The sequence below is a fragment of the Brassica oleracea genome, chromosome C1 (assembly GCF_000695525.1).
Source record: "Brassica oleracea var. oleracea cultivar TO1000 chromosome C1, BOL, whole genome shotgun sequence".
Lineage (NCBI taxonomy): Eukaryota > Viridiplantae > Streptophyta > Magnoliopsida > Brassicales > Brassicaceae > Brassica > Brassica oleracea.
In genome coordinates, this window is record NC_027748.1 from 14,772,899 (window position 1) to 14,797,688 (window position 24,790).

At 30.4% G+C, this 24,790-nt stretch overlaps 1 protein-coding gene and 1 long non-coding RNA gene across 2 annotated transcripts; both read left to right on the forward strand.

Moving 5' to 3' along the window:
* The first annotated feature begins 1,308 nt into the window (after positions 1–1,308).
* LOC106329015 lies at positions 1,309–3,102 on the forward strand. The gene is made up of 3 exons (XM_013767616.1): positions 1,309–1,727; positions 1,944–2,152; positions 2,283–3,102. Exons 1-3 carry the CDS (start codon positions 1,442–1,444, stop codon positions 2,865–2,867), a joined length of 1,080 nt encoding a protein of 359 aa, XP_013623070.1. The 5' UTR covers positions 1,309–1,441; the 3' UTR covers positions 2,868–3,102.
* Positions 3,103–3,593: 491 nt separating this feature from the next.
* LOC106300784 lies at positions 3,594–4,477 on the forward strand. Its single transcript, XR_001262075.1, has 3 exons — positions 3,594–3,752; positions 3,992–4,078; positions 4,191–4,477. It is a non-coding gene; the product is annotated as an uncharacterized LOC106300784 (long non-coding RNA).
* The last annotated feature ends 20,313 nt before the right edge of the window (positions 4,478–24,790 follow it).

Here is a 24,790-nt window from a genome sequence, read left to right on the forward strand (position 1 = left end):
TTAAGAACTCCGGGTTAATATGCTCTAAGAAACTATGGTTTCGTGTTGATTACATTGTAGCATTCTAGAAATATTCAAATGTTTTTTTTTTTGAGGTTTAGCAAAGAGTTGTTCAAAATTACAAAAGAGAGCTGTTCTTATTCTTTTAGTCAAGAGAGAGTTGTTCTAAATGAAACTATTTAGTACTCCCTCCGTTTTTTTACGATAAACTTTTTAGAAAAAAAATTTGTTTCAGAAAAATGTTTTTTGTGTGTTTCTATGAAAAAATCGTAAACTTCAAGAAAATTAATTGAATTCGTTGAATTACTATTGGTTAAAAATTATTGAAAATTGAAAATTACAGAAAACGATACATTTATTATGGTAGTTTAATGTGTTTTCTTAATATGTGTAAAAATACTAAAAAGCCTATCTTTATGGAACGGATGAAGTATACGATATTATGATCCATTCATATCGATTCAATTATAAAAAGTAAACACATATAATATAATCTCTCCGAATCAAGACTAGTAACATTAAAAACAAAGGGAACTAGTAATTTTTTTTTGGTTTCAAGGTTGATCAATTTAAAATATAACATAATTTAGGAATACAATAAATTTTTGAAATTTTTATATAAATATATTGCATTTTTAGCTTTTAAAAACTAAAATTCATCTACATTTTTTTCATTTTAATCTTATTTTGTTGAATTATTTCTAAACTCACGCAACATATATATAATTATGTATTTTAGTAAAAATATCAAAAATTATAAGAAAATAGAAATGAAAACCAATCTATAAGCTAATGTAAATACTATTTTCTATTTTATATTAAAATATTCTAAATATATGAATGTAAAAATGAAAATAGCTTTAACTTAATAATTTTCTAATTTAATAAGATATTATAGTGTAAAATTATTAATTTATAACTTTTACTGTATATAATATATATTTGATAATGGGTTTATATATAATATATATACTGATTAAATATTATCCGATTTAAACTTTTAAACAACATCTCAATATATATACTGAAAACAAAAACAGTCTAAATATATAACACCGTAAGAAGTTACATGTTTTGGTATTTAGTCAAAATATTAAGATGAATTTATGAGCATACTTGCAACGATTTGTTGGAAAAAAGTGGAATTTATTGAAAAATAGTCTAAATCTAAAGAAAATGATAAATAGAAATCAATTGCTTTGACTAGAAGTCAACGAAAAGATGAAAAATGAAAAAAAAAAAAAATCTACCTGTGACACAGCCTATAACTCGATATTATATATTTATTTAGTGTAATAAATCCGACCAGATAAACATCCCTTTGTCTCTCCTCTCTCTCTTTCTCTTACCGTTCATCAGATTCTGTGCGTCCGAGATTATCTTCGATCCGATCGACGGCGGAGGACCTGAATTCGAGTCCGAGCAGATCCGATCGACGGCTATGACTCGCCGTTGTTCTCACTGCAATCAAAATGGCCATAACTCACGTACATGTCCGAATCGCGGTGTTAAGCTCTTCGGTGTCCGTCTCACAGAGGGTTCGATCCGAAAAAGTGCCAGTATGGGTAATCTCAGCCACTACTCGGGCTCTGGGTTGAGCGGGCTTGGCGGAACCGGGTCGAACAATCCTGGTTCTCCCGGTGATGGCCATGACCACGGCGTCGGCGACGGTTACGCCTCCGAGGATTTCGTTCCTGGCTCTTCTTCTAGCCGCGAGAGGAAGAAAGGTATCTCTCTATGCGTTTGCGTTTTCCAACTTTGTGGGACTTTCTTTTGCGTATTATTTACAGTAACGTTATGATCACATGTTTGTTTTTCTTGAGGATGATGTTTCTGAATGATATCATATGGTTTCTAGATTTTACCCTTTATGGAATTATTTATAAATTATCTGACTTTTTTATGGGTTTGATGATATTTTTTTCTGTGATGGATGTTGTTAGGTAACCCGTGGACAGAAGAGGAGCACAGGATGTTCTTAATGGGTTTACAGAAGCTGGGGAAAGGAGATTGGAGAGGTATCTCCAGGAGCTATGTGACGACGAGGACACCTACTCAAGTTGCAAGTCACGCTCAGAAGTATTTCATCAGGCAGTCTAATGTCTCTCGCCGCAAGAGACGTTCTAGTCTCTTTGATATGATTCCTGATGAGGTTAGTCCCTTTTCTTTATATACTCTGTAACTTGTCTACGCGGGTCTCTTTTTGTGCTTGTAAAGTTCACCTTATGGGTCTAGACTCCAATGTAAATAGTACTTTTTGCCTTTCGTTATTCTAATGGCAGTTAACAGACGTTATGGTGGATTCTCAAGAACAGCAAGCAGAGGACGTTCCTATGGAAACACAAATGCAGAGCACTGACTCTGTTCCAGCGCCATTGATCCTGGAAACAGAGGAGTGTGAATCCATGAAATCCACCAACTCTAGTGCTGAGGAGCCGCCAACTGTAACAGCTTCCTCTTCTTCTTTCACACCAGAAGACACCATCCAAACGCAGCTACAAGTACAACAACCACCTGGTTCTTTCCCTGTGCTGTACCCGACTTACTTCTCACCATTCTACTCATTCCCCTTCCCGGTATGGCCTGCTGCGTATGTCACCGAGCCGGCAAAGGAAGAGACTCACGAGATACTCAGGCCAACAGCTGTGCACTCAAAAGCCGCCCCTATTAATGTTGATCAGCTTCTTGGCATGTCTAAGCTCAGCCTCGGGGAGTCTAGCCAAAACGGTGTATCAGAACAGTCTCTTTCATTGAAACTCGTCGGAGGTTCGTCTTCGAGGCAATCAGCCTTCCATCCAAATCCAGCCAGTGGTGGTGGTGGTTCGGACATGAACACCGTGATTCATGCTGTCCAAAAATCTGCCTGATGCGATGGTCTCCCAGATTTTTAGCTGTAGCCAAGTGACTCACTGTCATTAACATGACTAGCAACAAACAACAATTTGCAGACAGATTCCGGGGCTGAGCTCTCGGATTAGTTCTTTATATTAACTTCAAAAATAAAGATTGTTTTAATTGGTTTGTTTTTAACTGCTTAGTTTCAGCCTTGTTTATTAGGGTGGAAAAGAAAAAGAAGATGAATGTTATTGGCCTTTGCCTTTCCTTTGTTTTTGTTCAGCATAACTCTTAACCTTGTTCAAAGATGTACCAAAGCTATTTAAAGAGTTTTAAATTGTCAATGCAGTTTATACTTTATTTCAGCTAAATATTAATTAGTTGAATACTAATTGTAAATCTAATAAATAAATTTATTTATCTCTGTGAACTAAATGACTAGGCCCAAACCTATTCCAGCTGGCCGCATCAAACATAAACATACCAAAAGTAAAAATAGAGGGATGAGCTTCAATGCACAAAGTTCAAAAGCCCACACGATCGTTCTATACCTTCACAATTTCAATTACTATTATCTAAATAGATGTAATTAATGAAAATATAACTTATTTCAAAATTTTAATCATTTTTCACAATTTCAATCACTATTATCTAAATAGATGTAATCGATGAAAATATAAATGTATTTCAAAATTTTAATCATTTTTTTAATACATGTGAAAAATATCTAATTGACACTTTCTATGAAACCAGTTTCCCTTTCTTTTTTTTTCCCTTGATCTAGCCCCTTCTCTCTCTGGGTGCAAAGAGAGACAGGATCAATGACAGTAGGGTTGGAAGTATGCAGCAAAGAATCTTCTTCTCATGTACCATCCAGCTGATAGGGTTGAGTCGCCGTGAACAGAGGAGGAAGTGCGGTGAGGTTACCCGTATGTTGACTATATAGGTTAACGTATTATTACTAATCTTGTTGAGAAGTCTTTTGAGACAGGTTTACAATGAAAGAGAAGGTCTGAGTTTATATTAGCTGTCTATTCTTGTTTCCGTTGAATGTTCAAGGCATTGCTTGCCACTGCTGCCTGTGATGGATTCGATTTCAAAGCCTCTACGTTTATTCCTTTCTTGGGGGTTTTCTGATGAAATGTATTTCTTCCAGATTGCAGTTTTATCATGTTGATGTCAACGGTGCGCCATTCAGACTTGTTTTTTTGAGAAAAAATCAGTTTCCCGTGCAGAAGTGACGGTAAGTCTATTTGATCTGTTTTCCATGTCTTGAAATATATTATATTTGAAGCTTGATTCTTAAAAACTGCCTTGAATAAAGTCACTGAGTATGTATCTTATTCCCTTGGCAGCTATGGTTATTATTCCCTTGGCAGCTGTGGATAGATAACCAGAAACAAGCTGAAGTTATCGGTGGTCACAAAGCACATTTTGCGGTTAACGAAGTCAGGGAGATGATAGAAAACGATTCTATCAGTTGAAACTTGAAATTAACAGTCTCAACTCAAGGCTGCTTTTTTGTTTTAGGAATCCCTCCTGGTTTGTAAAGTGTTATATTTTCTACTTTTCTCCATATCTTGTGGCCAGATACTGAAGTATATTGCATTGTCAAACGCTTTTGGAACTGCTGTAATTACACACCGAGGATGAGTTCTTTGGTGATCATTTATCGATTTATTCCTACATATAGAAGACATCTTAAGAAAAGCAAATGAGCAAATTATAAGACTATGGTTATTGCATTGTCAAACATGTCTTGGTGTTTGTGTTTTTCATGTGTTCCTAATTTCCATACACCGTGTATATATATATATATACACACTCATAGATGAAGAAAAAAAGATTAATTTCGATTTTTTTTTTTGTAAAGAAAATCGCTGAAACACGTTTTAGGAAAGTAAAAAGATTTCCAAATATTTTTAAAATATTTTGTAATTGAACTTGCTATATTTTCGGAAATATGATTCTTATCCAAGAATGTAGCTTTTACTCTGGGATGATTGGTAAGTGTCGTGGCTTTTATCTTTTGGCTTTAGAATAATAGCCGTATATTTTATTGTTGTACCTGTAGATTGATTATTTCCAGAGCACTAAATATAAAGCTCTAGAAAAATTAATTTTCAAAGCTATTTTGTTTCCTATTTTAGTTTTTATGGTTGTAGCTTTAATTTTTTTTTTTAAAGCATGATTGGTAAACTAAAGTCGATGTAGAAAGAAAATGAACTGCGGAAAACACTCACAACACTTACCAATCACTCCCTCTGTGTAGAGAACAAACAAATAATTCGTAAACAGATTCTACCATATGTAGCTTTTGAGTTGCCTCTACATTTCGTATTCGTAGAACTTTAGAATTTCTGATAAAAGTACAAGCTGCATTCCGAAGAAATGTAGTTGCCTTTAGAATGTGTAGATTTCATATTCCTCATATTTATATTTCTATTTAAAAGAAGAATATTGATTCTAGCAAAAATAGAATAACTTGTTTAACGTAGAATTCAATTTCCACCATGTCATTTTTCATAGAAGATGACATCTTCTTTCTGTAGAACATAATTAGAAATTTTATTTTAATAAGTTTTACAACCCAAAAATTACCAGTATGTATTTATGGGTATTTCACCAATTGTTTCTATTTTTATAATTTCTTGATTCATAAAATTATTTATTTCATTAAGTTTGATAAATGGAAAGGGTAATTAAGGCAAAAATGGGACAGATAGTTTTATACTAGGAGGATAAAGTATGTGTTTTTTTTTTCTATTTTGGCAAATTTCCCAAAATTTATAACGAACCCAATCCGGAATAAGAATTAATGTAAAATAAAAAAAACTTGAAAGTTAAATAAGGCTAATAGAGTCAATGACAACATCATACACTCTCTTATGTACTAGTTTAATGTTTGTATTAACTTACTATATGTTATTCTTCTTGTTTAAATACATTTTTAATGTTTTCTTGATCATTAAGTGAAGTTTATATTGTTATTGTAGAGTAATTGAAATTTTTTGTACATTTGTTATCATTTATATATTTTGGTTTGTGTGATCTATGAATTTTTAGGTGTTCAACCAATATAAATTATTATGGCTCATCATTTTTATCATGTAATTAATAATAAATAAACATTAAACCATCAATACATGCATCTTATATATACCCACAAAAAATTATGTACATGTTGAAGACCATATTTCTGAATCTTGATTGTGTGAATGATTGTTTATAAGAAAAAATAACTTATTAATTACTATAGTTTTGTGAAAAAACTATATTTTTTGGTGACAAATCTTAAATAAATAAATGACTAAATAATTAGTAAAATGTGTAGAAGACACAATCTTGGTACATGTTGAAGACCATATTTCTGAATCTTGATTGTGTGAATGATTGTTTATAAGAAAAAATAACTTATTAATTACTATAGTTTTGTGAAAAAACTATATTTTTTGGTGACAAATCTTAAATAAATAAATGACTAAATAATTAGTAAAATGTGTAGAAGACATAATCTTGGAGGTAATTAAGAAGTTCTTGTAATTAAATTTTTAAATATACGACATTCAATATCATACATACCATTTGGAAGCTTTATATAACTTTATTAGTCCAACTCCGCCCACTAAATATTAAACCCTAAATAATAGTCACTAAATCCTAAACTCAAATGTTTCAGTATTTTTCTTGAAATAATATAACTTGGGTACAAATTTTTAATAGTTTTTCTCTTTAATAGGATTTTTTTGAAAAAGAAAAATACTAGATTTTATAATGGGAAAATTGCCCAAAATGATTCAAAACTTGATTTTGAATACAAAAGTATACCACAAATTCAATTAAATGCAAAAAAATAACACAAAATGCTAGTGAAATTACAACAACCTCTTTATGACCAAACAAAAAATATGTATTGAATTTTACCATTATAACCTTCCGCGTGAGTCTTCTCGTTTAATAGATTTTAAATATAATTTAAATTTTTTATAAAAAATATTTTGATGGGGAAAATATTGAAATCATATAATAATAAACATTTCTAAATGATGTAAATTTAGTTTTACTAAAATTGAATTATTTTAAACATAGATGAGTGAATGTTGAGTCATGATAGTCTTTGGTTTAGGGTTTAGTAACATATGTTGTAGTATTGTTGGTATTTTTAGGGTTAGATTTTGAAATCTTATTAAAAAAAAAAAATTTGAGTGATATGTGTTTAGTTTTTTTTTATATTAAACACTTTAAAAGTTGATTTTAAGTTTAATGATGTGTTTTTTGCTATTTTGTTTGTCATTTCATTTTAAGGTCTACAAGACTTTTTGGGAAGTCTTCTTCTCGGGGCAAACTTCTATAGAAATCTTCTGAAAGTTTTCCCAAAATTTTTTCACTGTCGCAAGAAGTCTTATAGATCCTAAAAAACTAACTTAAGAATAAAAAAATACTACTCTCTCTATTTCATAATACATGAAGTTTTGACTCTTTGCACACATATTAAGAAATTTACCTTTTCTTAAAAACACTATTAGAAATATAATTTAAAATTAATTTATCTAACTATAAAAAATAGTAAAAACATAATTGACTACACATTTTTTGATAAAATTAAAGTTATCTAGATATGTGAAAACATCATCTATTTTGGAACAACAAAATCACCTAAAACATCATCTGTATTGAAACGGAGGAAGTATCAAACTCCGTTTTACATTGTTTTGTTTATGATTTTTTGTAAAGGAAAATAACTATCATATAATCTTTTACAATTATCTTCTGTTTAAAATTTCAGAAAAACTAAATTACTGTCAAATAAGTATTTCTAGTTACTATTAAAAATGTTCCTTTACTAAAATACTATAACTACTATTTTATAATTCATTTTTGTTAATTGAATACATTTTAGTATCAAGTTCATCATCAAATTCTCTTTTAAAAGATATTATCAAATAAATTTTTACAGTCCTCTTTTGGTTAGGGCTTAAAAAAAAATCCCTCCATTTCATATATGATGTTATAAAAGGTTTATGTTTTTTTAAAATATAAGATGTTTTGAGGTTTAAAGGTTAACTTTAATTTTGTTAGAAATTCTTTAATCAATTAAATTTTACTGTCTTTTTATAATTAGTTAACTAATTTTAAAATTATAACTTTAAAATGCTTTTTAGAAGAATGTAACTTTCTTAATATTTGTCCACTAAGACAAAACATCAAGTATTAAGAAACATAGGGTGCATAATACAAATTTCTCTTGTTTAAGATTATTTTTTAAAAAAGAAAAAGAAGGATTTTTAACGTTAAAACACCTCAACTAAGTTTGTTTTGAGTTAAAACCCTCAAACTAAGTATTTAACGAAAAAACCTCCAAACTAACTTTATTTAATGAATTAAACCCTACCAGGTCATAATTGAGGGGTTTTACCTCTAAAAATAAAAAAAAATAAAAAAATCAAATTTTATAATATTATTTAAAAATTAGTAACTTAAATTTTCAAAATTATCATTTTTAAGTTTTTTTTGTATATATATGAGTTTGATGTGTTTTTAACATCAACATTATATATGTATAAATTTTTAAAAAAATTAAAACCGAGAAAATATAATAAAAGTTATCTAAAGATATACCTCTAATAAAATTACTAAAAGACTAAAAATGTAAAAAAGAAGAAAAGATAATAAAAATGATATCTTATCTAATAAAAATGTAGTAATAAATATTTACATAATTTTTATTATATTTTATAGGGTTTTTCATTTTTTATTTATACATATATAATAATACATCAAACTCTTATATTTTCAAAAAAAATTAAAAAAATGATAATTTTGAAAATTTAAGTTACTAATTTTTAGATTATATTATAAAAATTTTATTTTATTTTTATTTTTAATGATAAAGCCCGTCAACTATGATTACTTAATGTAGAAACCCTAATTTAAAGATTTACTGGTAGTAATGGTAATTATGACATGCTAGAGTTTAATTCATTAAATAAAATTATTTGATGAGTTTTTCCGTTAAATACTTAGTTTGAAGGTTTTTACCCAAAACAAACTTAGTTGAGGGGTTTTAACGTTAAAAATCCGAAAAAGAACTATCGAATATTCTTTTACAGTTTTTTGGATTTTTTAAAGGGAAATTTGTATTACATAATATTTCACAATAATCTTTTGTCTAGGATTTAGAAAATTGAAATTACTATCAAATAATTATTTCCAGTTAATATTAACTATTTTTTAAAGTTGGTATTTTCAAAATTCGTTTTTTTCAATATCACTAATATTTATACAGTTTTTCTTTGTTAAATAAATTTTAATATCATGTTTATCATTAAATTCTGAAAAATATAAATTACTAATAAATGAACATTTACAGTAGAAAAAGCGTTCAGAATTCATTGTTTCTTTTCTGGTAAGTAATTAAATAATAATTAGTGTTAATAAAAATAATAAATAGAACAATTACACTTAAGCATAATCACACATATATAAAGGTAATAAATTGACATTGACATTATTAACTTACTTACAACAGCATAACCAATTTATTGTCGATAAAAACAAACAAACATAAGCATAATCAGACATAAGAAAAGCATTTGAAGAAAGGAAAAACTACTATTAAACACTCTTTTACAATTTTCTTGTGTTTAAGATTTTAGAAAAGACATTTGCTATCAAATAATTTTTATCTAAATTCATGTCAAATTTTTTATCCAACAGAATTAAAACTACTAACATTTCTTAGAGATATAAGCTGCCGAATTGTTTAAAAAATTAAATTGTTAGCCGACAAACATAAGAAAAAAAACTCCTATATTGAAGTGGTTGCAACGTCCTTTTTGACGTCCATTGAAAGTTTCTAGGAAGGCTGGGCTATTCAAAACTTTGTGTTTTGTGAGAGGCATTTGTTAATTAATTAGGAGGCAATTAAGCGAGACCAAATTGGAATCCCTTATATATTAATAGAGAAACATTTGAAAAGTTATAACATGTATTTTATACTAATTAAAAAACGTCTTTGCTGATGTGTCACACAATTAAACTATTAATTTTGCTTACGTGTCATCTTAGAATTCAATTGCATAATTTGTTTGTCCAAATCCAATTGCTAGAAAATGTAATATCTAGAGGAAATATAAGTGTATCACGTTTTTATATAGTGATGTAGGATTACGAAATATGATTTATGATATACCCTAACAAACATATAAACTATAGTTGAACATTAAAAAAAAACATAACTTGCGATTGATATCATAAGAACTTGGCGATTGATAAACAAGTGCATGGTATTTTAACTTTCAAGTTGATAAACAATAGTACGATACTAAACCATAAACAAGGGTGTTGATAAACAATGGTCGACCATAAAAAGTTGACAAAGAGAACTATGATGATAGTTTATACATCCGAAAACGATAATGATAATTTATACATCCGAAAAAGTTGATAAACAAACAAAACCGGACATCTTCTTTTGTTAGTCTAGAGTAACAGTTATAATATTTAAATTCTCAAGAAAAAATTCAACATAAAACCTTGGTAGCCATTATAGTTATGGCATAAAATCTCTATATAACCGAGAATTGGAAGACATAAGAAGGTGTTTGGTTTTAAATTTTTAATTGAACCAACAAAATTGAATAAAAAATCGGTTGGTATAAAATATTAATATTAAAATTAATTTTCGTAAACCAGTAACGAGACATCGAAGAGATTGACATTTATTTAGGTATAAATGATGTTTTCCTTTTTAGATCAAACAATTAAATAGTACTAACTTAATAGGGGATAGTTAAAAATCAAATAAAATATATTTGATACACAAAATCGGAATGATGAAAATATAGGAAATTTATATTTAATATGCAAAACTTTGGCAGCAAGGCAGGATTTGATAATATATGGAAGTCGTCTACGATCTATAACCTAATAACTAGATTTTGATCCGCGCTTTCAAAGCGCGGATTTATTTTCCTTTTTTTTAAATTGACAAATATGTAGGGTCATATTTCATATATTTGTGTTTTATTTTATAAAAGACTTAAAATTTTTATCTTTCTTTATCGTGTTTCATTTTAAATGACTATTTATGTTTAAAAAATTAAACTTTATTTTTTTAATGAATTAAGTTGGTATAACTCTGATGAATTAATTTTATTATGTGGTAAATATATTTAATAAAAATAATTATATACTTTTAATAAAGATTTATATTTTTCAAAGAAAAAATCAATTTTTTTTATGAATGCTTAAATTATATTAAGAAAATAAAAAAAAATTAATTAAGAATGGTTGAAAAAAAAAATTATTTGAACTTGGACTCAATGACCCAAAGGAAAAAAAATGTGAGGATTGGATCTGATTTCTTAATCGGCCCAAATGGCCCAAGAGAGATCTGATGTGGATAGTGGGCTGGATCCTAAAATAATGGCCCAATATAGATGTGTTATTAATATTACTTGATTGCCCTTAATGAAACATGCAATGTTAATAAAGAAAGGGCAGACTAAGGTAAAAAAAAAACAATAGGATCCTGCTTTAATAGTATAGATGTAAGTAGAAAATTTAATAAAAAACCTAACTTCTTAATTAGAATCCAAAACCGATTTTAGTAATGCAAGTAGAAAATTTAATTAAAAATAAGTAAAAATTACGTACTGGTTCAACCAGTGGTTAAACCAGTAGCCTGTCCCGGGATTTTATCAATTTTTTAAATGATAGTTTTCTCCCAATGTTTTGAAAACCGGACCAAATATTGACATGGTATTGTTGGACCAGTCCAACCGGTTTATCCGAGTTTTATTCTAATTTAAATTGAATATATATATATACAGTAGAACCTCTATAAATTAATAATGTTGAGACTTTGAAATTTTATTAATTTATAGAGATATTAATTTACAAAATTTTCCTTATTTAGATTTTTTTAGTTTTGGATACATTAATTCTAAGATAAGAAAAATATTTGATTTTAGTATATAGACATGAATTGTTTTTTTTTTTGAAATTTGAAATTTATATTAATTTTATTATATTATTTGGTGGATATAATATATATTGCATAGAACATAAATGTGGTTTTAGATATACTTTTACTAAATCTCATAAAAAATAAATTAAGTGTTAATAAAATATAAAGATAATTCCATTGTGAATATTAAATCAAACAATATAACATTAGGTTCTTACTTATTTAAAATATATATACATAGAAATTATTATTATAATTTTAATGAGACCATATATTTACATAGCATTTTCTAAAAAAATATTATCTTATTATTTTATCGATTTGTGTTAAATATTGAACGGCCCAAGTTAGGACCGACAAAATTTATTAATTTATAGAGATTATTAATTTATCGAGTATTAATTTATAGAGGTTCTACAATTATAAAATTATTTTTATAAACATTATATCATTATTAGAATATAACTAAAATGATAAAAATAAATTAAAAATTAAAAAATAGTATAAAATTTAATGAAAACTAATTTATTTAGAAAGATATTTTTGACAAATTATTTTAATGAAATATTGTTTTGATTTTTTTTTATAAAAATAATTAACTTGAATTTGAGAAAATCGGGTTTTAATATTGAATCGGGTCACCGGTTTTACTGAATTGCCCAGTTTTGACCGAATTTGCCGGTTTAACACAAATCTGTTTTTTAGTATAACTCGAAACCGGTTAGGAGAGCATGTCATGGTCCGACCGGTTGGTCCGGTCTGATTTCAAAACACATTTTTTCCTAAAACTCAAACTAGATTACATATCTGGTCACCAGGTTTACTGGTCCGACTGCGAATCCAAGTAAGGTTTCAAAACACAATTAACGAAACTATTTGTTTGTATAAAACCCACATTTCTGATTTATAATTTCTTTCTAAAATTGTAGAGTATTATTCTGCTAAAACATTATTAGTTTAAATAATTATTATATAACTTTCGTTATTAATAATAGTCTTACCCCGCACAAAGTGCGGATATTAACCTAGTTTGAAGTAAAAGTGGTAGTATTCTAGGGTGGGTGTTACGTTTTCCCCTAACAAAGATGATCAGGTAAGTCGCAAAATTAATGTTTGCGCTCAATCAAAGAAACTGATTTAAGAGAATTGAAATTTAACATAAAATGAATATCAAATTTTCAACTAAATGTTTGGTTGAGTAGCATCTTGGAGTGTATACAGTTTTTTGTAGTTACAGAATTCGAAGATTTAAGACAGAGTAATGGTCTCACAAAAGTAACATCTTTAAAATCAAGGATTTTTAACGTTAAAACCGCTCAACTAAGTTTATTTTGGGTAAAAACCCTCAAACTAAGTATTTAACGGAAAAACCCCTAAACTAACTTTATTTAATGAATTAAACTCTAACATATCATAATTACCATTACTACCGGTAAATTTTTAAATTAGGGGTTTCTACATTAATTAAACATAGTTGAGGGGCTTTATCATTAAAAATAAAAAAAAATTCAAAATTTTATAATATTATCTAAAAATTAGTAACTTAAATTTTCAAAATTAGAATTTTTTAAATTTTTTTATAAATATATGAGTTTGATGTGTTTTTAACATCAGCATTATATATGTATAAATAAAAAATGTAAACCCTATAAAATATAATAAAAATTATCTAAATATTTATTACTACATTTTTATTAGATAAGATATCATTTTTATTATATTTTCTTCTTTTTTACATTTTTAGTCTTTTAGTAATTTTATTAGAGGTATATCTTTAGATAATTTTTATTATATTTTCTCGGTTTAAATTTTTTTCTAAATTTATACATATATAATGTTGATGTTAAAAACACATCAAACTCATATATTTACAAAAAAAAAGTTAAAAATGATAATTTTGAAAATTTAAGTTACTAATACTCCCTCTGTTCCTAAAAATAGGATGTTTTACAAAATTTTGATGTTCCAATATATAATATGTTTTCACTTTTCTAGATAACTTTTACTTTATTAAAAACTGTGTACCCAATCATATTTTAATTGTCTATTTTGTAATCGGTTGAATACCATTAATTTATAGTTTTAATGATATTTTCTAGACAAAAAGTAGTTTTCTTAATATGTGTGTTTCTACCAAAACATCTTATATTTAGGAACAAATAGAGTATTTAGATAATATTATAAAATTTGATTTTTTATTTTTATTTTTATTTTTTTAATGGTAAAACCTCTCAATTATGTTTATTTAATGTAGAAACCCCTAAAGTAAAGATTACCGGTAGTAACGGTAATTATGACCTGATAGGGTTTAATTCATTAAATAAAGTTAGTTTGAGGGTTTTTTTTTATTAAATACTTAGTTTGGGGGATTTTTACTCAAAACAAACTTAGTTGAGGTGTTTTAACGTTAAAAATCCTAAAATCAAAGGTGCAAACCAAATAAAATCAGAGATACATTACATAACATGGACATGGGGTCAAGGGTGTACGTGTGTATACAACAACCCTTATTTATTGTCGGACAACACGAATAGGTAAAAAAGGGAAGATTACGAAATACAAGGAATAACCAGAGAGACTCGTTAAAAAGTCCAACCAAGGATCGGATATTTGAAGCTGACGCACATAATCTGGTTTAATCCAGTCTCGTGCATCCTTATTGCAGCCCAATATTCACTCTGCGGTGTCTAAAGAAGAGTCATCAGAAAATCATAGCATCAATAGGTTTGTAATGCATAGATTATGGGACTCGTCTCAAACTAGTGGTAGTGTAAGGAAAAACTTGTTGGAGTAAGCATGAAGTTAACAGACAAGGAGAATGACGTGTGGAGCAAGCTAAACATAGTCCTAATCTATTTGAGTTTGAGATAAGGATAAAGATGTTTTAGGAGTTATCTATAAGCATGATAATAGGATCTATGTTTAGTTATATAAATACATCCATCGAGTTATGATGAGATTGTATGAGTTTGAGGGATTAAAGGTTTTGAGTAAGTTTTACCTTTGAGGTTAATATAAGAGAGTTATTCTTATTCTTATTCTTCATTCACATACACAATCCATAAGCAATCTAACGTAGAGTTTCAACACGTGGTATCAGAGCGACAAAGTTGAAACTATGGGAGACCTTACGGTGGTTACGGCGAAGCAACAAGACATTGGATCATCTACGATCAAGTGTCCTATATTGAGTAATACAAACTATACGGTTTGGGCAATCAAGATGAAGATCTTATTGAAAGTACATGATGTGTGGGAGCTTATTGAAACAGAAGAAGGAGACGTGAAAAAGAACAACATGGCCATGGCACTCCTAATTCAATCCATTCCCGAAAGCCTAGTTCTACAAATCGGAGGACTAGATACAGCTAAGAAAGTCTGGGAAGCCATTAAAACGAGACACATGGGAGCTGATAGAGTTAAGGAGGCGCGTCTGCAAACACTTATGTCGGACTTCGACCGACTTAAGATGAAAGATTCTGAAACTATTGATGAGTTTTCAAGCAGAATCTCGGAGATCTCTTCGAAATCCTCTGCTCTTGGAGAAGAAATAGAAGAGTCAAAGCTCGTCAAGAAGTTTCTGAAGAGTCTTCCCCGGAGAAAATACATAACTATTGTTGCTGCATTGGAACAGGTATTGGATCTTACGACTACTAGTTTTGAAGACATCATCGGACGTCTAAAAGCTTATGAAGAACGTGTCAATGAGGAGGAAGAGACGTCCAAAGATACAAACAAGTTGATGTATACAGAGCAGCAATACACTCATGGTTACAATGGTGAACACAGAGGCCGTGGTCGTGGAGGAAGATTCTTCAACCGAGGAAGAGGTCGTGGTCGTTACAATGCTGGAAGAGAAGCAAGAGATGCAACGAGGATCACCTGCTATCGATGTGATAAATTAGGGCATTACGCCTCTGACTGTCCTGATCGATTGTTAAAGCTTCAGGAGGCTCAAGAAACAAAAGAGGGAGAAGAAACACACGAGGCTGATGAGCTTATGTTGAATGAGATAGTATTTCTCAATGAAGAAAAGGTGAAACCCAACACATTTGAGACTAGTCTTGACAAAAGCAACGTGTGGTATCTAGACAATGGTGCTAGTAATCACATGACTGGGGAACGTTCTTACTTCACTACACTCGATGACAGCATCACAGGAAAGGTTAAGTTTGGAGATGATTCACGTATCGACATTAAAGGCAAAGGGTCTGTTGTTTTCCGATTCAAGGATGGAGTGAAGAAGACGATGTCCAACGTATACTTTATCCCGGCTCTTAGGAGCAGTATCATAAGCTTAGGCCAAGCTACAGAATCAGGTTGCGAGGTGAGAATGAAGGAGGATCTTCTAAATATATATGATCGAGACGGGAGGCTTTTGATCAGAACCAGCAGAGGGAGAAATCGATTGTATAAGGTAGCATTGGAAGTGGAGAACGCAAGGTGTTTACATGTGATAACGTCCAGTGAGTCAAGCAAGTGGCATGCGAGATTGGGGCATATTAACTTCGATAACATAAAGCTTGTGGTCGATAAAGAGCTAGTCACAGGAATACCAAAGATATCTATCACCAAGAACACATGTACCTCCTGCTTACTTGGTAAACAAGCAAGACGACCTTTTCCACAAGCAACAAACTTTAGAGCATCTCAGCGACTGGAACTACTACATGGAGACCTCTGCGGTCCAATTAACCCTTCAACGATCGGGCAAAACAGATATGTATTCGTAATCATTGATGACCACACTCGCTATATGTGGACAATGCTATTAAAGGAGAAAAGTGAAGCCTTCGGGAGATTTAAGAAGTTTAAGGCACTGATAGAGCGAGAAGCAGGAACCACTATCAAGACTTTGAGAACTGACAGAGGTGGAGAGTTTACATCTCATGACTTCAACAACTTCTGCGAACAAAATGGGATACAAAGACATCTAACTGCACCGTACTCTCCTCAGCAGAACGGTGTGGTCGAAAGGCGCAACAGGACGGTACTGGAGATGACAAGAAGCATCTTGAAGCATATGGGCGTCCCTAACTATATGTGGGGAGAAGCCGTAAGACATGTGACATATCTCGTCAACCGCTCAGCAACTAGAACTCTTGCTTACAAGACCCCTTACGAGATGTTCAAAGGGAGCAGACCAAATGTGTCGCATCTAAGAGTATTTGGTTGTATTGGGTACGCAAGAACAGAAGCTCCTCACAGGAAGAAGCTTGATGATAGATCACATGCTCTAGTACACCTTGGAACTGAACCAGGTACCAAAGCTTACCGTCTGTATGATCCCACAAGCAAGATAATTCACGTGAGTCGAGACGTAGTGTTTATGGAGGAAGAAGGCTGGAACTGGAAAGACAGCGTTGAGAAAGACAGTACGGGCTCATTCAGCATCAAGATTTGAGAATTTGGAAACAGAGGACTTCGGGAAGTCGAGCTTGATGAAGGCTCTATGGAAGACAACAATACGTCACTGGTTAGAATGGAACAAGGAAGCAAAGAAACAAGTGATAATGATGATAAAGCAGTTGACAACGAGATAGTAGATATATCTGATGGAGAAGAGGAGGCACATGAGGAATCTGATCTGAGACGTTCAACAAGAGTAAAGAAAACTCCAGAGTACTTGTCAGATTATATCTTGATGGCTGAGACAAAATGTGAATGGCCGTTGATGGCAATAAACGAGGAGCCGTGGAATTACTCAGAGGCTAAAGGTATGAAGGTATGGGTAGATGCTTGTGAAGAAGAGATAACATCCATCGAAAGGAATCACACCTGGCTTCTAGTTGATCTACATGCAGGGGCAAAAGCCATTGGATTAAAATGGGTATTTAAGCTAAAACGTAATCCGGATGGGAGTGTGAACAAGTACAAGGCAAGGCTGGTGGCAAAGGGATATGTACAGAGACATGGCGTTGATTACGACGAGGTGTTCGCACCAGTTGCAAGAATCGAAACCATTCGTCTCATCATTGCATTGGCAGCATCACATGGCTGGGAAGTACATCATCTCGATGTAAAGACCGCCTTTCTCCACGAAGATCTTAAAGAGGAGGTTTATCTAAAGCAGCCTGAGGGTTTTGAGGTCAAAGGGAGTGAAGAAAAGGTGTACAAGCTCTCTAAAACCCTCTATGGACTTAAACAGGCTCCAAGAGCCTGGAACTACAAGCTAAACAAGATACTCCGAGAGCTGAACTTCACACGGTGCTCTAAAGAAGCTTCATTGTATCAACGAAAGAAGAACGAGGAGATTCTTATTGTAGCAGTATACGTGGATGATTTACTTGTTACAGGATCCGATGTTGCAATGATAAGCGAGTTTAAGCAAGAGATGGCCTCTAAATTCGAGATGAGTGACTTGGGTAGGCTCACCTACTACTTGGGGATCGAGGTGGTACAGCACGAGGGAGGCATCACGTTGAGACAAGAGAGATATGCTTCACGGATTCTTGCTGAGACAGGTATGAACGACTGCAATCCCACACATGTACCGATGGATATGAATCTAAAGTTATCCAAAGCTACCGATGAGAAGGGTGTTGATGAGAAGAAATACAGAAGAAGCATTGGATGCTTACGATATCTTATCCACACACGCCCTGACCTGTCATACAGCATTGGAGTTCTTAGCAGGTATATGCTTGATCCTAAAGTCTCTCACGATGGAGCTTTGAAGCATGTTCTGAGGTATTTGCGTGGAACCAGCACTTATGGACTCACTTACACGCGCGCTGATACTGTAAGGTTGCTAGGATACAGTGACAGTTCTCTCACCGTCGATGATGATGATGGTAGAAGCGTAACGGGACACATATTCTACCTCAACGACAGTCCTATCACCTGGTGTTCTCAGAAGCAAGAAAGCGTGGCACTATCATCTTGCGAGGCTGAGTTCATGGCAGCCACTGAAGCTGCCAAACAGGCCATATGGCTTCAAGAACTTCTGAGCGAGATCACTGGAGGAGAATGTGAGGCAGTAACCATCCGAGTTGATAATAAGTCCGCTATCTCTCTTTCGAAAAACCCTGTTTTCCATGGCCGCTCTAAACATATTCACCGAAGATATCATTTCATAAGGGAGTGTGTCGAGAATGGTCAAGTGGAGGTGGAGCACGTTTCAGGAAGCATGCAGAAAGCGGATATCTTGACTAAAGGACTCGGGAAGATCAGATTCACAGAAATGAGAGAACTTATTGGAGTTGTAGATGCAGCACAGGTTCACTTCAAGCTTAAGGGGGAGTATGTTGGAGTAAGCATGAAGTTAACAAGACAAGGAGAATGACGTGTGGAGCAAGCTAAACATAGTCCTAATCTATTTGAGTTTGAGATAAGGATAAAGATGTTTTAGGAGTTATCTATAAGCATGATAATAGGATCTATGTTTAGTTATATAAATACGTCCATCGAGTTATGATGAGATTGTATGAGTTTGAGGGATTAAAGGTTTTGAGTAAGTTTTACCTTTGAGGTTAATATAAGAGAGTTATTCTTATTCTTATTCTTCATTCACATACACAATCCATAAGCAATCTAACGTAGAGTTTCAACAAAACTTACAAGTATATAAGAACTCCTGGGTATAAAGATAGGAAAAACAAACACAATAGGGCCAGGTGTAACAGGGCATGCCGTCACATTACAGAGGGAGTAGTTTTTTCGCACCCTATTAAGCATCAATGGCACACTGTGCGTATCTAACACTATATTTCTCGCTGTTACGTTAAAGGCTGCTCACACCAAAGATTTTTAGATATTAGAAAAGTTTGACTTGCCGGAAATATCATCAGAAAAGAAAATAAAAAAACAAAAACAAAAAGAGAATTGCTTACTTGTATCAGCGGTTATCGTAAAGGTCGCACCTGCATCGCCATGACCAAGCGGGTATGGATTGATCCTAACACTAGTGACATTGACGCGACGCTCTGATTTCGTTACCGCACAGTTCGTAAAATTGACGAAGTTACCCAAAGCAGCTGGTAAGAAAAAAAGTGACAGAAGAAGAAGAAGCAAAGGCTGCAAGGCGTGAGATATTGCCAATGATTATTAGCTTGATCTAGATTGTTTCAGTAGATAGATATTTTTTTTCTTCTATTTGTTGTAATTGCTCGCTCAGCTCACATGGATGCCATTTAATTTATTGTCAGTGTATTATATGATTTTGATATATTATAATCTCCCACATTATACGCGATTATCTTAAAATATGCATATATATATATATATATATATATATATATATATATATATATGGATAAACAGAGAATAGTTCTACCAATTGACAATTTTATATTTGCCAGATCAGTCCAAAAATCAGTTGACTAAAAACAGTTCTTGTTTAAAAAGTAATTCAATTGATCTGATCCAAACCAGATCAATAATATAGATCAAAAATTGATGGCAAACAAATTGTCCCATCCCGTTCCATCGCGGACCGCATCGGAATTAGTTTCAAGCGGATCACGGCGTATTAGGTCAGCGCAGGCCGCAGTCTCCGAAATGGCTGCCAAACCTACCCGCTATATGTACAAAAAAGGTCGACCCACGGAATGTGAAATAGTGGTCCATAGACAGAGCTGGTCCTGAGATTTTGGGGGCCTCAAACGATTTAATAATTTTTTTATAAATTTGGGAGCCTAAATTCTTTTTTTAAAAAAATTTAGGGATCTATGTATATATAAATTTTTTCAAAATTATTGGCGGGTCCAAGGTGAATGTTTTGTTAGGCTTGACCCAGGACCAGTTCTGTCGATAGAAGAAGGAAGGCTACATAGTAGTGTTGAGTTTGATCTTGTTGAAGCCGAACATAGAAAGTGATACGAAATCTGCAGTAATAAAAAAATCAAGCTTAGCATGACCCGATTGACTTTCAGTGGAAGAGATATTGCTCACTTCTTCGAATACATGACATGATTCCCACCAGTACACATACTCGTCCGTGTCGCTCTGACCAGTACACATATTGTTACAATTCAAACTCTCTGTAATACTCACCAGTCCGATGATGATGATGAGCTTTGTCTTCCTCATGAATCAAATCAACGCCATAAAGAGGTTATGTGAATGGACTAGGACCAAAAAACCATTCCACAATACTTCTGCATTGATTTCTTTCTCATGATTTATTTTATGATTTTCCAGGTGTGGAAGCGTGTCTAACGCTTACAATTCGACTCAAATCATGTTTGATCTACAAAAATAATTAATGGATCTAAACGAGAATATTTCTTTTTTAATTATTGGATTCATTACTTTATGAAACAATTAAAATAAATCAACAAAAATTAATTAGTTTAACCTAACTAGAACAAAAAGATAGTTATTAACCGGGCCTCGTGGTCTGGTGGTAAAGGAACCTCGGCTGAGGTGTCCGCCATCACGACTTCGAGCTCCGGCCACAGCGGATTTAACATCCCTTCTGTTGGGGCGCTGGACCCCCTACGAGAGATAGTTGGGAATGTGGCTGCCCAGATACCAGAGTTACCAAAAAAAAAAAAATAGTTATTGTTAATTTAGCTAATATATAAAATTCAATATACCCAAACAAATATCATGGCCAGAATAACCTATATATACGATACTATGTGATTTTTCCGTGCTCATGCATGAGTAAAAATATTTCTGCTCATGCACGAGTATAAATATTTCTAAAGTAAATCTACTATAATAATTGATTGTTATTTACTTTTAGTTTTAAATTAATTTATAATTTATATGCATCATTTATATTAATAATATTATATTACTTTAATTATACATATGATTTTATATATGATATATCTAATTGGTTTTGTTGTTTTTACAGTCGATTTAATTATCATTGGGTAAATTGGATTGCATCTTTGAATTTAACTGTAATAGTTTTTATTCTAAATTTATTAAAACTTTGATTAATTTCTTATTTGCATTTAGGTGGTTGTTGTCTTAGATATATAAATATATTTTATGAATATTATGTATAATTTAAAATATCTTGTGCTTAGAATGAAATTAAAAAAATAAAATAAAGTGTCTGATTCCAAATTACTTAAATTAATATAACGATAATATTCTGAAATCTCATGCATATATATAAATTTTACAAAAGAACTAAATTGTAACAGTTGGTCAATATTTTATTTTCATTTTTAATATGTTTTGAGTTGTCCTATGATTTATATTTATAAAGTAAATTACTATTCTTATAAAATTATATATTCTTATCGTAGTTAAATCTATGGTTTTAGATATAAGTTGGATTAGTCGAGTCACTCATGTTGTGATTATATTGAGTTACATATATTCTTTTAAATTCAAAATGAAGTATAATTATTTTTATTATAATTAAATCAAATCAAATCAATTTTATTTATCGTTTAAATGTGCATGTATTTTCATAATATTTATCAAATTATATGTTGATGTTTTTAATAAAATATTAGAAAATAAAGCGATGATCAATAGGAAGTTACATGTATAAGTAGCTGATACATTTTTGGAAGCTCATGAACACATATCAATATTTACAATAATTAAAAATATTTTATAAATTCTAAATAACTTTATTTATTGAATGAAAATTGAATTTTATTTTAAATAATCTTAAAAATGAGAATTCAAATTTGCTTTGGTATTTTGATTATGGTTATATTAAATTCCAAAAACATAAAAAAATAAACTTTAAAAGCTAATTCAATATTAAGAAAAAAATAATTTTAATAATGATAAAATATAATATATCTGTACCTCATTAAACTATTTTGTAACTATTTAATCAAACGATTTTTTTAAAAGAAATTGTTTTTAGTTTTTTAATATCTCTTAAAAATAAGCAGTAAAAAAATTGAAAATAGTATTATATAAGTAAAATTCTCCCTATATTATTCTCCCTATATAAATGAAATTATCCCTATAATTTATCGATTTTTTTTGCTGTAATTGCAAGATATTATAGTCAACTAAATACATGAAAAATAAACAAAATATTTCAATAACACTAATTATAAACTATCTTAGTCAATTAAACATATATTTGTTTATGTTACTTAACTATTTTATATAATCATCTAAGAAAATAGATAGTTATATAAAAATATTTATGTTACTTTGAATTTCTTTGAATTTCTTTGCATTGTTTAAAATTATGTTTTAAAATAAATAATATTTCTTTTTCTAATATCAAGATTATCTGTGTAAATTGTTTTTAATGAAATCACATTATATACAAATTTATATTTTTCATCTAAGAAAATATAGATATAAAGAAATTATTTTATTACTTGAAAAGTATTTTTATGTTATTTAAAAATATTTTAAATGCAATATTACTATTTTTGAACTTTAGCTTTTTTTATGAAATCATATTATATATACATATATTTTCGTTTTTTTTAACTTGATAAAAAATTTCCCTTTTTATTATATGCATATGTTTTTTTGGAAAATTTTAAAAAAGGAAACTAAATAAATAATAAATAATATTATTTTAAATACTGTATTTTTAATTCATTAAGGGTATGAGTGTAATCACCCATCGTGAGAGTTAACGTGAGAACGACACATAGGAAACTGAATTCTCAAATAATATTATAGAGATTACAATCAACTCATAACCCTAACCGAACTTCTTTTTCTCTTTTTTTTTCGTAGCCGGTCTCCTTCTTCTCTTTTCTTCCATCGCGATTATCCTTCTCTTCTAGATTCTTTTTCGTACTCTACCTTTTTAGTTTCTCGGTCTCTAGATTTAAGTTGAATATTTAGCAAAATTAAAACACTGTAACTAAACAATTCATAAATTAGAATTATAATTAAAATAACACAAAAATACACAAACAAAATAAAACTAAAACTAATAAAAATATTATCCAAATTATTATATTTTTGTTGTTTCGTAAATATATTAAAATCAACCACGAAAGGTATATCCATCGGCCAAAGGAAGAAATAGTTTTTTTTTTAATGAAATATGAAAAGAAGGAATTAGAAAATATGTTAACGATAATATGTGAAAAGGAGAAGCTGAGATATAAACAAACTATCATTAGGAATTTAAGATATAGGACATAAATAAGAGAAATTGGAAGAGGAATAAACCAGCAATATTGAGGATATACATGAATTATATATTTCTTTTACTCACGTTTTTCATTTATTTATTTTGGTTAATTGATAATTATAATTATTTATTAGTTAAAACATATAATTATATAATAATAGATATACACATAGCCGTGCTTCAAGTGTATTTAAAAAGGTTTTTGCCTAAGGCCCCCAAAATATATGATTTTTGTTAGGGCCCCAAATTTCAGAAAATAATTAGTAGTAGATTGGTTTAAGTTTGCCATTTATTTGATAAACTAAAATCAGCGAGTGAAGATAATTTGATGGCATCTTAAACCAATCTTCAAGCAGCTTTAAGGCATGTAAATCATTATGATGTTATTGGGGATGATTTGTGTTTTGAAGTGATGGTTCTAAAAGAGACGTTGCCATAAGATTACAAGAGACCTCTTGAAGTTCTAAATTTTTTGAAAGGAAGGGAAGACTGTTATCCAGATTTATAAATTTCTTATTAAACTATTATTTTTCTTCTTAATGTTTTTTCAAATATATATTATGCTTTAATAAAAAAAAAATTATAAGGGGACCCATTTTTATATTTGCCTCAGGCTCTACTAAACTTTCGCACGACACTGGATATCCCCTATATATTATTTGAGAAGCATTACAACTTCTTTTTGTAGTCACATGTCATCACTAGAATGATTCTTAGAATCATTAGAGAAATATGTTGGTCCATCTAATTATATAATAAGCTTTTTATTAAACTAACAATAAATTCATCATTAATGTACTTTATTATTTCCTTAAATAAAATTTACGGAATTGCCTAATGTGGCTAAAGTATATATGGTAATTAATGATTTTGAATAATAAAGATTTGATAAAAAAAATAGTGTATCTTCTATCATATTTGTCTAATTTTAAACTATTAAATAAATTAAA

Excerpts from the sequence above, each read along its gene's own strand:
- LOC106329015 (XM_013767616.1), top strand. The coding sequence starts at position 1,442 with ATGACTCGCCGTTGTTCTCACTGCAATCAAAATGGCCATAACTCACGT. Across the intron at positions 1,728-1,943 it reads TAGCCGCGAGAGGAAGAAAG|GTAACCCGTGGACAGAAGAG; the intron begins GTATCTCTCTAT and ends GGATGTTGTTAG. Across the intron at positions 2,153-2,282 it reads TTGATATGATTCCTGATGAG|TTAACAGACGTTATGGTGGA; the intron begins GTTAGTCCCTTT and ends TTCTAATGGCAG.